This window comes from Thamnophis sirtalis, unplaced genomic scaffold (genome assembly GCF_051295495.1).
Source record: "Thamnophis sirtalis isolate CommonGarterSnake01/CBP01778 unplaced genomic scaffold, rThaSir2_p1.2 scaffold_2, whole genome shotgun sequence".
Classification (NCBI taxonomy): domain Eukaryota; kingdom Metazoa; phylum Chordata; class Lepidosauria; order Squamata; family Natricidae; genus Thamnophis; species Thamnophis sirtalis.
Genome location: NW_028261382.1, coordinates 61,553,007 through 61,567,205, shown reverse-complemented (window position 1 = coordinate 61,567,205; position 14,199 = coordinate 61,553,007). Strand labels below are relative to the sequence as shown.

General features: G+C 42.6%; 1 protein-coding gene across 2 annotated transcripts in view; it reads right to left on the bottom strand.

Annotated features, from left to right (window-relative positions):
• Nucleotides 1-14,199, bottom strand: part of ZDHHC8 (zDHHC palmitoyltransferase 8) — a 68,469-nt gene that overhangs the window by 16,546 nt on the left and 37,724 nt on the right. For both annotated transcript variants that reach the window (XM_087705765.1, XM_087705766.1), the window contains exon 2: nt 2,492-2,613. In XM_087705765.1, the coding sequence (XP_087561891.1) occupies nt 2,492-2,613 (122 nt within the window). The remainder of the gene's footprint in view (nt 1-2,491; nt 2,614-14,199) is intronic.

Below are 14,199 nucleotides of genomic sequence, written 5' to 3'. Positions count from 1 at the left end.
CCATCTATCTATCCATCTATCATTTATCCATCCTCACTCCATCCATACTTTCCCTTTAACTTTCTCTAACCTCTTTATCATTTTATCATTTTATCATTCTATCTCTATCCATCCATCCATCCAAAGCTTGCTCTATCTCTCTCTCTCTCTCTCTCTCTCTCTCTCTCTCTCTCTCTCTCTCTCTCTCTCTTTCATCTATCTATCTATCTATCTATCTATCTATCTATCTATCTATCATCTATCTTATCTATCTATATTTCTATTTATCCATCCATCATCTAGCAGCACTACTAGATTCTGTAACAGCTTTGATCCCTATGCCATCAGGCCTGGTAAATTTGCAAGATTTGTTTTTCTCTCTATGTACATGAATACATCCGAACTAGGCTGTGTTGTTTCTCTGTGTCATATAATATATGTGGCTATATGCATAATTGTGTGTTTATTGATTTATATTTTTGTCATGTTCATGTGTAAGTGGGTGGTGACCCTTTGAAGAGCTGCATACAATGAAATTTCATTATAATGTGTGCCGCTGAGCGTACATTTAAAGTGACAATACAGTTATTCTAAGCCTAAGTGTAACCTGGCTTGCCCACTGACATTGCTGGTCGCGAAGATAACCTTTTTTTCAGTGATGTTCAAACAGTCACTAAATGAACTGTTGTAGCCCGAGGACTAGTATAGTTTTTTCCCCCCGCCTGCCTCCAAGCTCTACCCATCAATATCCCTGGAATGTACCTGGATGGTTGCAGGGCAGTCCAATTATGTTCCAGTTGGTCGTTTTTAACAGGAGTGGGATTCAGCCGGTTCGATAGTTCCAGTGAGTATTTAGCCACGCCCCTTGACTTTCCTGTCCTACATTTCCCTGTTTTTTAGCTCAGCTGATTCGCGTGGCACAGCATATTGCTGTGCATAGGCTGTTTTACTCACAGGCACTAACATAGTAGGTAAATTTTGAAGCCTAAAAACGTTGTGTCAGCTTGTAAAGCGTTTCCGTGACTATTATCAAGTTGGCATTGAAGGGAGGGAGAATTCCTTTGACCAGGGTCGGATCTCAGATTTCTACAGCAGGCGTGTGAGGCCCTAAAGTTTACAGCCTGCTGCAGCACCTCATTGGTGGATGTGATTTATGACACAGACTGAGGGGAGGGGAGACATAGGAGGTAACGTTCAAACACCATTAACCGGAAATCAGATTTTGCTTCCCAGCAGATGATGCTCCTAAATGTTGCTCCTAATAAATGACATGGATTTCTTTTGAACTTTGGTCTTGAGGCTTTATTAATTAGGGTATCTTTTTGAATCTTCACAGATTTAATGTTGCACAGAGTGCACGAAGCACTCACCGAACCAGCTGTTAAATCGGTTGCATCCCACCACTAGCTTTTAACCTTTTAGTTGTGGGAAGCCAGGCAGGAGGGCCATATTTCTCCAGCCTGATCACCCTGGGTAGACAATGGGCCCTATTCCCGTGAAAAGCATAATCCCAACTCAAACTTGCCAAGATTGCTTATGTGTTCATCTGCCAATCCAAAACCCAGCAGAGCGTGCTCCAAACTCCCCCACGCAGCTGACAAGACTCTGAGTCACTGGCCCCAACAATAACAAAGTGCAAAAAAACAACAACAAAAGCATCCAAAGGGATGAATAGCGCATTCAGACCTCGAGCATCTACTAAATTGGCATGTACAAACAAGAAGGAGATTAGGAAATGTAAGGGACTTATTAAAATTAGAAAATAGGTTTCCAGGACATCTAAAGGATAACAGGACACGAAGACACAGCAGAGTGTAAAAAGACAACCAGGTGAAAGGGACCCAATGAGAAGTTCCTTCAAAAAGGTGGGGAAAAAGATGGAGTGAAAGGGAGTATCAGCCTAGAACAGGGGTGTCCAACTCTGTTTTATTGAGGGCCACATCAGGGTTTTGCTTCACCTTGTGACACTGTGGTGGGTGTGGCCAGGGAGGGTGTGGCCAGCTTAATGACACTCGTGTCGGGGCAAGCGCCTGTTGAGGCCCGAGTGATCTGCCAGCGAAAACGGGCTCTCAAGCTCCGTTTTCACCTGCAATGGCCTCCTGCAACCCCCTGCCAGCGAAAACGGAGCTCTCGAGCTCTGTTTTCGCTGGCAGAGGCACCACGGTCTGATCCTTCTCTGTTTCCAGGGTGACCCCGCTGGGCAGATCTAAGCACCCCATGGGTGGGATCTGGCCCCTGGGCCTTGACCTTGACACCCATGGCCTAGCCACAAAGAAAGTTCAACGTCTCTTGAGTGCTGTTGACCCTTATCTAAATCTTAACAGATTAGTTGAGAAGATTCCTGTGTGTAGGCTTTTAGCAATGAAATTGTTTGATTGAACTTTCTCGTGCGGATCCTGTTCCTTTGCACACCTGAAGTTTCTACAACGTCATCAGCCTTTCCAAGGAATTTTACAAGAAATGGTAGGATAGGACTTCCTTCCTTTCCGCACTTCTGAAATTCCTGATTTACCTCGTGGGAAGACTCCTGGGTCCATAAACGTGGCCATACTGAAGTTTGCAAGCACAAACAGGAATACGAGCCCATTGTAGAGTGGAACAGCTGGGGAGATGGCTCTGGTCAACCACGGGCACCTGGACGAAAGAAGCACAACAACACGAGAACATTATTTGTCAAATGCAACAGCTGACACTTTCTCACCCACTTTCTTAGAGGATGTTGTGGCCCACCAGCGGCCAGCAGAGCCGGTGGCAGACTCAGACAGTGAGGAGGTTGGGGAGGAACCTGGGCCACTCCTGGAGTCTGGGGAAGGCTCAGATGAGGACTCTGTGTCGGAGGCAGAGAGGGGATCAGAGCCATCTGACAGTTATCAGCTGCCTTTGGAGTCAGACATAAATGAAGCAGAAGAACAGCTGGAGCCTGTTCCCAGTATGTGCATGCGCAGTTGCCAGACGAAGGAAACAGCTAAACAACAGGGGTTGACTTGGGAAAAAAGGCACAGGTGGATGGTAAATGGCCCCTCCCAAGGGGAATAAAGAGGAGTGAAAGGGGACTGGAGTTTGCAGGAGACAATTAGTTCGCTTAATTAGTGTGAAGATTTGTTTGTGACTCTCAGAGACTCCTTGCCAAGTATTTTCTTGTACAGCCGTTGCGTTTGGAAGATATCGGCCTGGCAGCTCTCCAAGCCTGATAAGGTCTGTGGTTGTAAATTCACCCTTGAAAGACTGTTTGCCAGGACTTTGAATGAGAGGAATTCATATGAGCTTCGTAAAAAGGGGTTTTGTTGGGACAAGGAGTCTGCTTCGTGATTTGGTGACGCTTGGGTCAAAACAGTGGAGCTCCCATGGTGCTAATTCCAGACCCAGGCCAGAAGGTGAAGAGGGGAATCAAAATGACAACATCCATGAAGTCCTCAACCAAGTTCAACATTTCGTGTGAATACAGCCGTGGTAGAACATTCAAATGGAACAAGTGAAGCCAACTGTTGACCAGCAAACTTCACCAATACAAGCGACGGGGAAGATCAAAATACCAACAGCCTTCGACTTGCAACCGTTGTTTAAAGTTACAACAGTGAAAAAGGAACTTAAGACCATTTCTCACACTTACGACCATTGCAGCCTCTCCATGATCAAAATGATCCAAATTCAGATAGAATTCAAATTATGACGGTCGCAGTGTCCTGGGGTCACGTGATTTCTTGTGTGACCCAACGAGCAAAGTCAATTGGGGCATCCAGATTCCCTTAACAAGGGTGTGACTCACTTAACAAATGCAGCGCTTCACTTAACAACTGTGGCAAGAAAAGTCATAAAACGGGTCAAAACTCACTTAACACACGTTTCATCTTAGTAACATAAATTTTGGGCTCAGTTGTGGTCGTAACTCAGGGACTAGCTGTCGTAATACACTGACAACCCATGGTTTTTAGTCTAAGCAACTCATACAATAATCTTCTGCAGAAGGAATGGTAGCCTGTTTGAAACAATTCTAAACTAAGTTTTGCCCATGCAGGCAGTCCTCGACTTACGACCACAATTGAGCTCAAAATTTCTGTTGCTAAGTGAGACAGTCGTTAAGTGAACGTTGCCTCTCTTTACGACCTTTCTTTCTTGCCATTTTGATTACATGACCATAGGGATGCTTACAAAGGTTGTCGGTGTGAAAAGAGGTTGTAAGTCTCTTTTTTTCAGTGCAGTTGTAACTTTTTTTTAATTGAACATTTAAAAAAAAAAACTTTTACAAATGTTTAGTTCCCACCCCCACCCTCCCACCCCAACCCCCTCCCCAACCTTCCCCCTCCCCCCGACTTCCCAAAACCAATACAGGATATAAATCTTTAACAAAGAGAATCTAAGGTACAGTTAGAAAAAATAAAACCAAAAAAGATAGTTAATAACGTATTTCCATTGAACTCTAGCTCCTCCTTGCTGGACTAACTCTAGATAATTTATAATGCCTGATCTCTAATCATAAACTATCTGGAATTTCTTAGTCCTATATTTATTTTGAGTATAGTCAATCCATCTTTTCCACTCCAGTTGATATCTCTCGTTTGAATGGTCCGTAAGATATGCAGATATTTTGGCCATCTCGGCTAGGTTTGTTACTTTCAATGTCCATTCTTGAACAGTAGGCAAATCTTCCTTCTTCCAGTATTGCGCCACCAACAATCTAGCTGCAGTTATTAAATGCAATATCAGATCAGTCTCTACAACTGCAGTTGTAACTTTGAACGGTCCCTAAACAAACTGTTGTACGTCGAGAACTATACCTGTATTTTGGAAACTCAGTTCATAGTTTCATGAACTTTAAATCCACAAGCATGAATTATAAGTGGTATTTGGCCCCATCCAGGTATCAATTCAATGTACAGTAGTGGCCAAAATTGTGGAAACATTTTGGGAAAAATGTATTTTTGAGGTTTGATGGCTAATAACACCATTTTATTTTGGAGTAGTACCATAAAAACATATATCAATGGAAAAATAATTTAATCAAGAATGAAAGGCAACAAAGTTTGTTCAATTATCTGTATTCTATGAAAAGTTACAGCCAAATATACCCAGCAATAAAACCCAGTTAATAAAAGCTTCACATTATAACAGCTGCAGAGGGAAGACACTGTAAGGCCCATAATTCATGCTAAAGGTTACCCATCTAAGTATTAACTGACATGGTGATCATTTTTGTGTATCTCGCTTTTTCTATGTGTTTCACTTTTCTTCTTTATAACTGCTATTCTAATAGCAAATCCTCTATAAAAGTTATTGCATTACGTTCTTGATTAAAAGTAACTTTCCATTGATATATAATTTTATGGTACTACTCAAAAAAAGTGGTGTTATTATCTAGCTTTAGAAAATACACTTTTCCTAAAAGGTTTCCACAATTTTGGCCACTACTGCATATTCACAATCAATGATCACCGTCAAACCATATAAATCGCATGGATACAGATTTTAAAAAAAGAAAAGCAAAAAGGATAGTAATTTGCAAGAAGATTAGTAGATGCAGAAACAAATAAATCACCCAAGACTGGATTGTGCAGAATGTCCTAACTATTTCTTTTCTTTTCTTATTTTATGTTCTTTTCTCGTGCAGCTGGCTACACCCGAAAAATCAGAATATCCAAAACAATTGTAAGCAAGGGTTAATTCTACGCCTTATTGGATTTGCAGGGTAAAACAAATAGCATATTTGAATGAGTTCAGCAAAGTTTAAATAAAGGACACAGTGAATAATTCTAAGCATAGGCCAGATGTCCGGGGCCCCACCCTTTTGCTGTTTCTGGTCTAATCTGTTGTTTTTTTTTACAAGTTCTCGAAGCATTGCGAAAACTTAAGATGTGCAAAACCTTTAAAAATAAATAAATCTCCCTTTGTAGCAATAGCAATAGCACTTATACTGCTTCATTGAGATGCGGTGGCTCAGTGGCTAAGACGCTGAGCTTGTCGATCAGAAAGGTCGGCGGTTCGGCGGTTCGAATCCCTAGTGCCGCATAACGGAGTGAGCTCCCATTACTTGTCCCAGCTTCTGCCAACCTAGCAGTTCGAAAGCAGGTAAAAAATGCAAGTAGAAAAATAGGAACCAACTTTGGTGGGAAGATAACAGCGTCCCGTGCCCCTTTGGCACTGAGTTATGCCAGCCACATGACCACGGAAATGTCTTCGGACAGCGCTGGCTCTTCAGCTTTGAAATGGAGATGAGCACCGCCCCCAGAGTCAGGAATGATAAGGACATGTGTGCAAGGAGAACCTTTACCTTTATCTTACTGTTTTAACAGCCCTCTCTAAGCGGTTTTACAGAGTCAGCCTCTTGCCCCCAACAATGTGGGTCCCCATTTTATCCACCTTGGAAGGACGGAAGGCTGAGTCAACCTTGAGCCGGTGAGATTTGAACTGCCGAACTGCAGCTAGCAATCAGCTGAAGTAGCCTGCAGTACTGCACTCTAATCACTGCGCCACCTCGGCTCCTGTAAATTGTAAAATCTCATTCCATCAATTAAAGGGCTAGAATCCTTCATTTTATAGAAGTGTTTGTTCTTGGAATCATAGAAGCTGACAGTAACTTTATACCTAGAATAAGACTAACTATTAAAGCAAAAACAACAATAACAATACCCGATCAAGGAACTACCAAGGAGAAAACGATACCTCCACCCATGCCAGCAAGGCAAGCTACTGTATATAAACAGGGAGCAAACCCCACTCACTCACTAGGACTGATGATTGTACCTGGTTGGATAATGAAATGTCTGCTAGAAATCAGTCAAGTGCAGAGAGCACCAAGGACCCCACAATCTTTCTCATCCTCCTCTCTGGTAGCCCCACTCCCTTCATCACTGATGATGCTACCTAGTTGGGTCATGAGATGTCTGCAAGAAAACCACAAAGCTCAGATAGCAAAAGGACCTTACAGTACTCCTCCTAGTCCTCCCCTTCTCCTTCTCCTCCACAAACCCTTACTCCCTTCTAGCACTGATGGTGTTGCCTAGTTGGGTCATGAAACGTTTACAAGAAATAACTAAGCTCAGAGAGCACCAAAGACCCCAGAGTTGAACCATGTTCTCTTCTACTGAAACTATGTTTTGATCAAAACATCAGATTTGGGGGGGAGGGAATGGTAAGGGGGGGAGAAATCAGCCTCCAACTACTCTGTAGCCACCAACATCGTATTAGAAAAGCATAACAGTTCTTTCAAGACAAGGAGACATATTTTTGCTTTTCCTTCCCACCATTGGAAGTGTTCCAACCTCTGTGTTGACTAAATGCCAGGCCATGTTGTCTATTTTGTCTGCAACGCTGGCATTCTTTGGCCCAATCCCATTCTCTCCCCCCCCCCTCACACACTCTCTCTGGCACACATACTCTCTCCCCCTCTCTCTTTCTATTCTATTCTCTATTCTATTCTATTCTATTCTCTATTCTATTCTATTCTCTATTCTATTCTATTCTCTATTCTATTCTCTCTATTCTATTCTACTCTATTCTATTCTTTCATATTTCTATTCTCTATTCTATTTTATTCTCTATTCTATTCTTTCATATTTATATTCTATTCTATTCTCTATTCTATTCTATTTCATTCTATTCTCTATTCTATTCTATTCTTTCATATTTATATTCTATTCTCTATTCTATTCTATTTCATTCTATTCTCTATTCTATTCTATTTCGTTCTACTCTATTCTTTCATATTTCTATACTATTCTTTCATATTTCTATTCTATATTCTATTCTATTTCATTCTATTCTCTATTCTATTCCATTCTTTCTTATTTCTATTCTATTTTTTCTTATTTCTATTCTATTCTATTTTTTCATATTTCTATTATATTCTTTCATATTTCTATTATATTCTCTATACCCCTGTTATGGATTCTGCAGGCAGGATTAAAGTAAATGGGTGAACTCAATCATAGAGCTGTTTTACAGAATTGAGTATGGGGTGGGTGGGATTAAACCTATCTATATCTCTCTGGTCATTTCCCCCACCCTCTAAAGAGGGCTATCCAACCAGGGTAACTTTAAGAATTGTGGACTTCAAGTTCCAGAATTCTTCAGTCAAGCGTCATCTTCAAAGCTCTTTTGAGTGGTGGTTGAAGGGCCTATGCAGGAACTGGGTATGTCTAGTTTACTGAAAAGGATTAGGGGAGACATGATAGCAGTGTTCCGATATCTCAGGGGCTGCCACAAAGAAGAGGGAGTCAAGCTATTCTCCAAAGCACCTGAAAGCAGGACAAGAAGCAATGGGTAGAAACTAATCAAGGAGAGAAGCAACCTAGAACTGAGGAGACATTTCCTGACAGTGAGGACAATTAATCTGTGGAACAACTTGCCTCCAGAAGTTGTGAATGCTCCAACAGTGGGAGTTTTTAAGATGTTGGATAACCATTTGCCTGAAGAGGTGTAGAGTTTCCTGCCTAAGCAGTGGGTTGGACTAGAAGACCTCAAAGGTCCCTTCCGACTCTGTTCTTCTATTCTATTATATTCTACACTTCAAGGTGTCGCTTCTATCCTCAATTTCTTTGGAAATTTCTCCTCTGGGGAAACCATCTTGCCATGCGAGACACAATTGCTCACAGAAACGATAAGAAGAATTGTGATTGCAGCTATCAACCAAGATTCCTCAGAACAACAGGGGAGCTGTTAATTTCTCTCCGCCAAGTTTTGAATAGTGTGTGTTTGTGTGTGCGCGCGTGCATTAATTAGACACACCAGTTCCACCATAAAAACTTTCCTTTGTACTTAGGAAACAGATTGTCGGCTTTTTGGACTGAGTCAATTTCAAATGAAAACGGGAAGTCAGCACTATTATTTGGCTGCAATTCTAATAAAAATAATAACAACAATAGCCCACTGTTTTGAATCTAAATGATAAACTAGCCTGTAACTACAAGGAAAATACCTGCAGATGTGAATAGGTTGCAGTGCCCAAATATCCCAACTGGGTTTAACATGATCGATTGCTCAAGTTTAATATTCTGGTCCCAATGACTAGCCTAGAATGATAGTTTGTCCTGATCCCAAACTACTATATGGTTTCTTCATTTAAACCTTACAATATGGCTCAATTGTGCACACCATTTTCTCTATGACTTTGCAGCTGTGCCCTCTGAAATAATTTATTTAAATATGTAATTCATATTTACGGTGGCTCATCTCCCAACAGTGACCAAAGAGAGATGGAATCAATCCCGAAGAGATTGGATTTTATTCCTACTGAATTCCGGGTCAGTAAGAATCAAATCAATATTAGCATGAAAGCCACAGGACATGTAACTAAAAATTTGAGCCTTCTGTCACATACAAATAATAAGTGAGTGGTTGGTTGATCCAGGATAGAATAGAATAGAATAAAACAGAATAGGGATAGGGACAGGGATAGAGATAGAGATAGGGATAGGGATAGGGATAGGGATAGGGATAGGGATAGGGATAGGGACAGGGACAGGGACAGGGACAGGGACAGGGACAGGAATAGGGATAAAATGGACTGGACTAGGATAGGATAGGATAGGATAGGATAGGATAGGATAGGATAGGATAGGATAGGGATAGGGATAGGGATAGGGGTAAAATGGACTGGCCTGGCCTGGAATAGGATAGGATAGGGATAGGGATAGGGATAGGGATAGGGATAGGGATAGGGATAGGGATAGGGATAGGGATAGGGATAGGGATAGGGATAGGGATAGGGATAGGGGTAAAATGGACTGGCCTGGCCTGGAATAGGATAGGATAGGATAGGGATAGGGATAGGGATAGGGATAGGGATAGGGATAGGGATAGGGATAGGGATAGGGATAGGGATAGGGATAGGGATAGGGATAAAATGACTGGCCTGGCCTGGCCTGGAATAGGATAGGGATAGGGATAGGGATAGGGATAGGGATAGGGATAGGGATAGGGATAGGGATAGGGATAGGGATAGGGATAGGGATAGGGATAGGGATAGGGATAGAATAGGGACAGGGATAGGGATAGGGATAAAATGGACTGGCCTGGCCTGGCCTGGCTTGGATAGGGATAGGGATAGGGATAGAATAGGGATAGGGATAGAGATAAAATGGACTGGAATAGAATAGAATAGAATAGAATAGAATAGAATGAATTAGTGAGTTCAAGTCCTGTCTTACGAATGAAAGCTGGCTGGGTGACTCTGGGGCACTCTCTCTCTCAGACCAACGCGCCTCACAGGGCTATTGTTATGGGGAAAAGAAGAGAAAGGAGTATACACACGTTCACTGCCTTGAGTTATTTGTAAAAGTAATGAAGGTGAAATAGACAGACAGATAGACAGACAGACATATAGATCAATACATTAAGACAGACATAATAGAAGACGTATAGGTGGATGGATGGATGGATGGATAGATAGGAAGGAAGGAAGAAAAGTAGAGGGGAAAGGAGGAAAGGGGAAGGAAGGAAGGAAGGAAGGAAGGAAGGAAGGAAGAAAAAGAAAGAAGCAATACAACTTCAAAAGGATGCAAGATTAATCCACATGTTCCTTCAGATCTCTCTTATAGTCATCTCTGAGTGTATTGCTCCAGCCTGGTATTAATCATTTCCCGCTTTTCATTATAAATCATGTGCAAGGAGCATTGCTGTGCCACCAGCATTAATAAGCAGGGGAATGGAGGGAGCAAAATATTAAAGGTAATGTTGTATACCTCTTTCTTTCTCCCTCCCTCCCACCTTCTCTCTCGCCTTCTCTTCGTCCCTCCCCCTCCCTCTTTCTCTTTCTCTCTCCCCTCCCTTTCTCCCTCTTCCCTCCTTCCCTCCTCCTTCTCTCTCTCCCTTCCTCCCTCTCTCTTTCCCTTTCTCCCTTTCCCTCTCCCTTCCTCCTTTTCTTTTCCTCTCTCCCTTTCTCCCTCCCTCTCTCTTTCTCTGTTTCTCTTTCTCTCTCTGTCTCCCCCCCCCTTTCTCGCTCTCTTTTCATAAGCTGTTCTGGCTTATTAGCTTCTTCTGCTCCCGGGGTCTGGTGCAGGAAACGAAGACGTTAAATCTTAATTGAAACTACCTTCCTTCCAAAGGTTCAGTGGAAACAATTAAACCTTGCAGCCATGACTCAAGGGAACACTACAGCATTTTGATTCATGGTGAAACAAAGGAGCTACTTAGGTGTCACACAACAGTTACACTATTCATCCCAGAGAGTGACCACAGGAGAAACATGGGCTGGATTGCCAACCGTGATTCTATTAGGTATGACAAGCTGTGAAAAAACCTAGAAATGTAGATTGGCCGAATGGCCATCACAGTGCTTATAGGTAGAGGCTGGGATTGCTACCAGAATCAAAAGGAATTAGGCTTATACAAAGTGCTATGTTAGAGGGTAGCTTGTGTTGGCATACATCACACTCCACACCACAAAGGAGCCGGTACAATAAAAGGAAAAGGAGGAGGAGGAGGAGGAGGAGGAGGAGGAGGAGGAGGAGGAGGAGGAGGAGGAGGAGGAGGAGATGAAGGGAGAAAAAGAAGGAGGAGGAAAAGAAGACGACGACAAAGGGAGGAGGAGGGAGGAGGAGGAAGATAAAATGAAGGGAGAAAAAGGAGGAGGAGGGGGAGAAGGGACAAGGGACAACAACAAGAAGAAGCAGAAGAAGAAGAGGAGGAGGAGGAGGAAGAGGAGGAGGAGAAAGAAGAAGAGGAGGAGAAGAAGAAGAAGAAGAGGAGGAGAAGGAGAAGAAGAAGGAGAAGTAACAGGAGGAAGAGAAGAGGAGGAGGAGGAGAAGAAGAAGAAAAGAAAAAGAAGGAAGAAGAAAAGGAGGAGGAGGAGGAGGAGGAGGAGGAGGAGGAGGAGGAGGAAGAAGGAGAAGTAGGAGGAGGAGGAGGAGGAAGAAGAAGGAGGAGGAGGAGGAGGAGAAGGAGAAGAAGAAGAAGAAGAAGAAGAAGAAGAAGAAGAAGAAGAAGAAGAAGAAGAAGAAGAAGAAGAAGAAGAAGAGAATTTATATGAGATGGTTTCTGCTTTTCATGTTGTCTTCATTCCAGAAAAAGAAGATGTTGTGAATTCGGTCACATGTCAGCAAGTTTTCTGACCAATTTGCAACCAGACATATAAAAAGAAGTCAGAAAAAGTAGAGGATAAGCACGCTTAATACTTTTGCTAATCTCTTAATCACATCGATAGAACATGTTGAGCCATGCTACAAGCGTCATGGCTTAGTACCGGAGTGAGAAAGCAGAACACCGCACCCCTGCCTCACATTAAAATAAAGTTCTAGATTTATATCTATAGTTCTAAATAGTCATAATTTTTTGATTAAACTGCAGTGAGATGAGTTTGCTCATTGCAATAAGCCACCAACCATAGTTCATAACAGTCTTGTTCACACAACACGACTAAGTCAAAATGAGAAACTAGTCACAAGATGGCCTGGGACTTTGCGAGAAGCAGGCAGTGGAACAGGATTCATACTCTCCTTAATCCTGCTAACGATAGATTTTTTAACTATGACTTCTCAAAGGCACCCAGATTGGTTCACACAACTTGTTAAGCCACGGTTTGCAAACCATTAGAACAGAAAAGAATAACAGAGTCGGAAGGGACCTTGGAGGTCTTCTAGTCCAAACCTCGGCTTAGGAAGGAAACCCTACACCACTTCAGACAAAAGGTTATCCAACACCTTCTTAAAAACTTCCAGTTGGCGCATTCACAATTTCTGGAGGCAAGTTCTTCTACTGATTAATTTTTCTCACTGTCAGGAAATTTCTCCTTAGCTCTTAAGTTGCTTCTTTCCTTGGTTAGTTCCCACCCATTGCTTCTTGTTCTGCACTCAGGTGCCTTGGAGAGTAGCTTGACTCCCTCTTCTTTGTGGCAACCCCTGAGATATTGGAAGACTGCTATCCTGTCTCCCCTAGTCCTTCTTTTCATGAAAGTAGACATACCCAGTTCCTGCAACTGTTTTTCATATGTTTTAGCCTCCAGCCCCCTAATCCTCTTTGTGGCTCTTCTCTGCACTCTTGCTAGAGTCTCCACATCTTTTCTACATCGTGGCGACCAAAACTGGATGCCGTATTCGAAGTGGGGCCTTACCAAGGCTTTGTAAGGTGGTATTAACACTTCACGGGATCTTGATTCTATCCCATTGTAGCTAGGTTTCACCAGCGTATCCCGGCTCACAGACCAGCTCCTTTAATTTAGCACAATGTTGTTTTCCCCCGGTGTTCGATATTGATTAAGAAAGAAGCCATCTCAAGAAGTGTGTGTATATATATATGCAAATTCAGTTGATTTTCTCCCGTGTTCGGTGGGGGCTGACTTCCAGGGAAATAAACAGTTTGTAAACACAATCTGGTTCCTACAATAAACACAACCTTTCCTCTAAGTGGGCAGGATTTTAATTCGCTTGCACAGAGAGAAACGTGGAAACATGAAGCCTCTCTGCTTGTCTGCCCATCTCTCTTTTCCCTCTCTCTTGTGAACAATCTGTTTTGTTGGGGGGGGGGGGGAATACGATGGAAGGGACGCTGGGAAGGCAGATTCCTGAACCTAATCAAGGTTATCATGAACTAAAAGGATAGGCCTGAACTAAAAACAATCTAGAACAGGGTTCCCCAACCTTTTGGACCTCAGGGACAAGTAAATTCATAATTTTAAATCCCATGGACCACTAATATGATCTGCCTAATGTCCAGCTGGGCCAATAAGGTCCTATATTGGGGCAAAGCTCATTTAACAAGCGTGTCTCGCTTAACAACAAGAAATTTTGGGCTCAATTGTGGCCGTAAGTCGAGGTCTACCTGTAGTAAGTCGACTTGCACAGGTAGCCTTTGGCTTACAACCATAATTCAGCCCAGAATTTCGGTTGCTAAATGAGACAGTTGTTCAGTGACTTTTGCCCCATTTTGAGACCTTTCAGCTGTAAAGTGAATCACTGCAGTTATGAAGCTAGTCCTGTGGTTGTTAAGTGAATCTGCCTTCCCCATTGGCATTGCTTGTCCGAGGGTCGCAATAGGGGGTCCCAGGACTCCGGGACACTGCAACCGTCATAAATATGAGTCAGTTGCCAAGCGCTTGAATTTTGATCTGGCGACCCTGGGGAGGTTGCAATGGTCATAAGTGGGAAGTCACTTTTTTTCAGTAACCTTAAACAGTCAGTAAATCTACCGTTGTAAGTTGAGGACTTCCTCCTGTATTCTAATTAAAACCCCTTTTCCAAGATAGGTGGCCGGACTTTTACTCAGCACTAACTTTGAAGCTGTGGCTCAGTG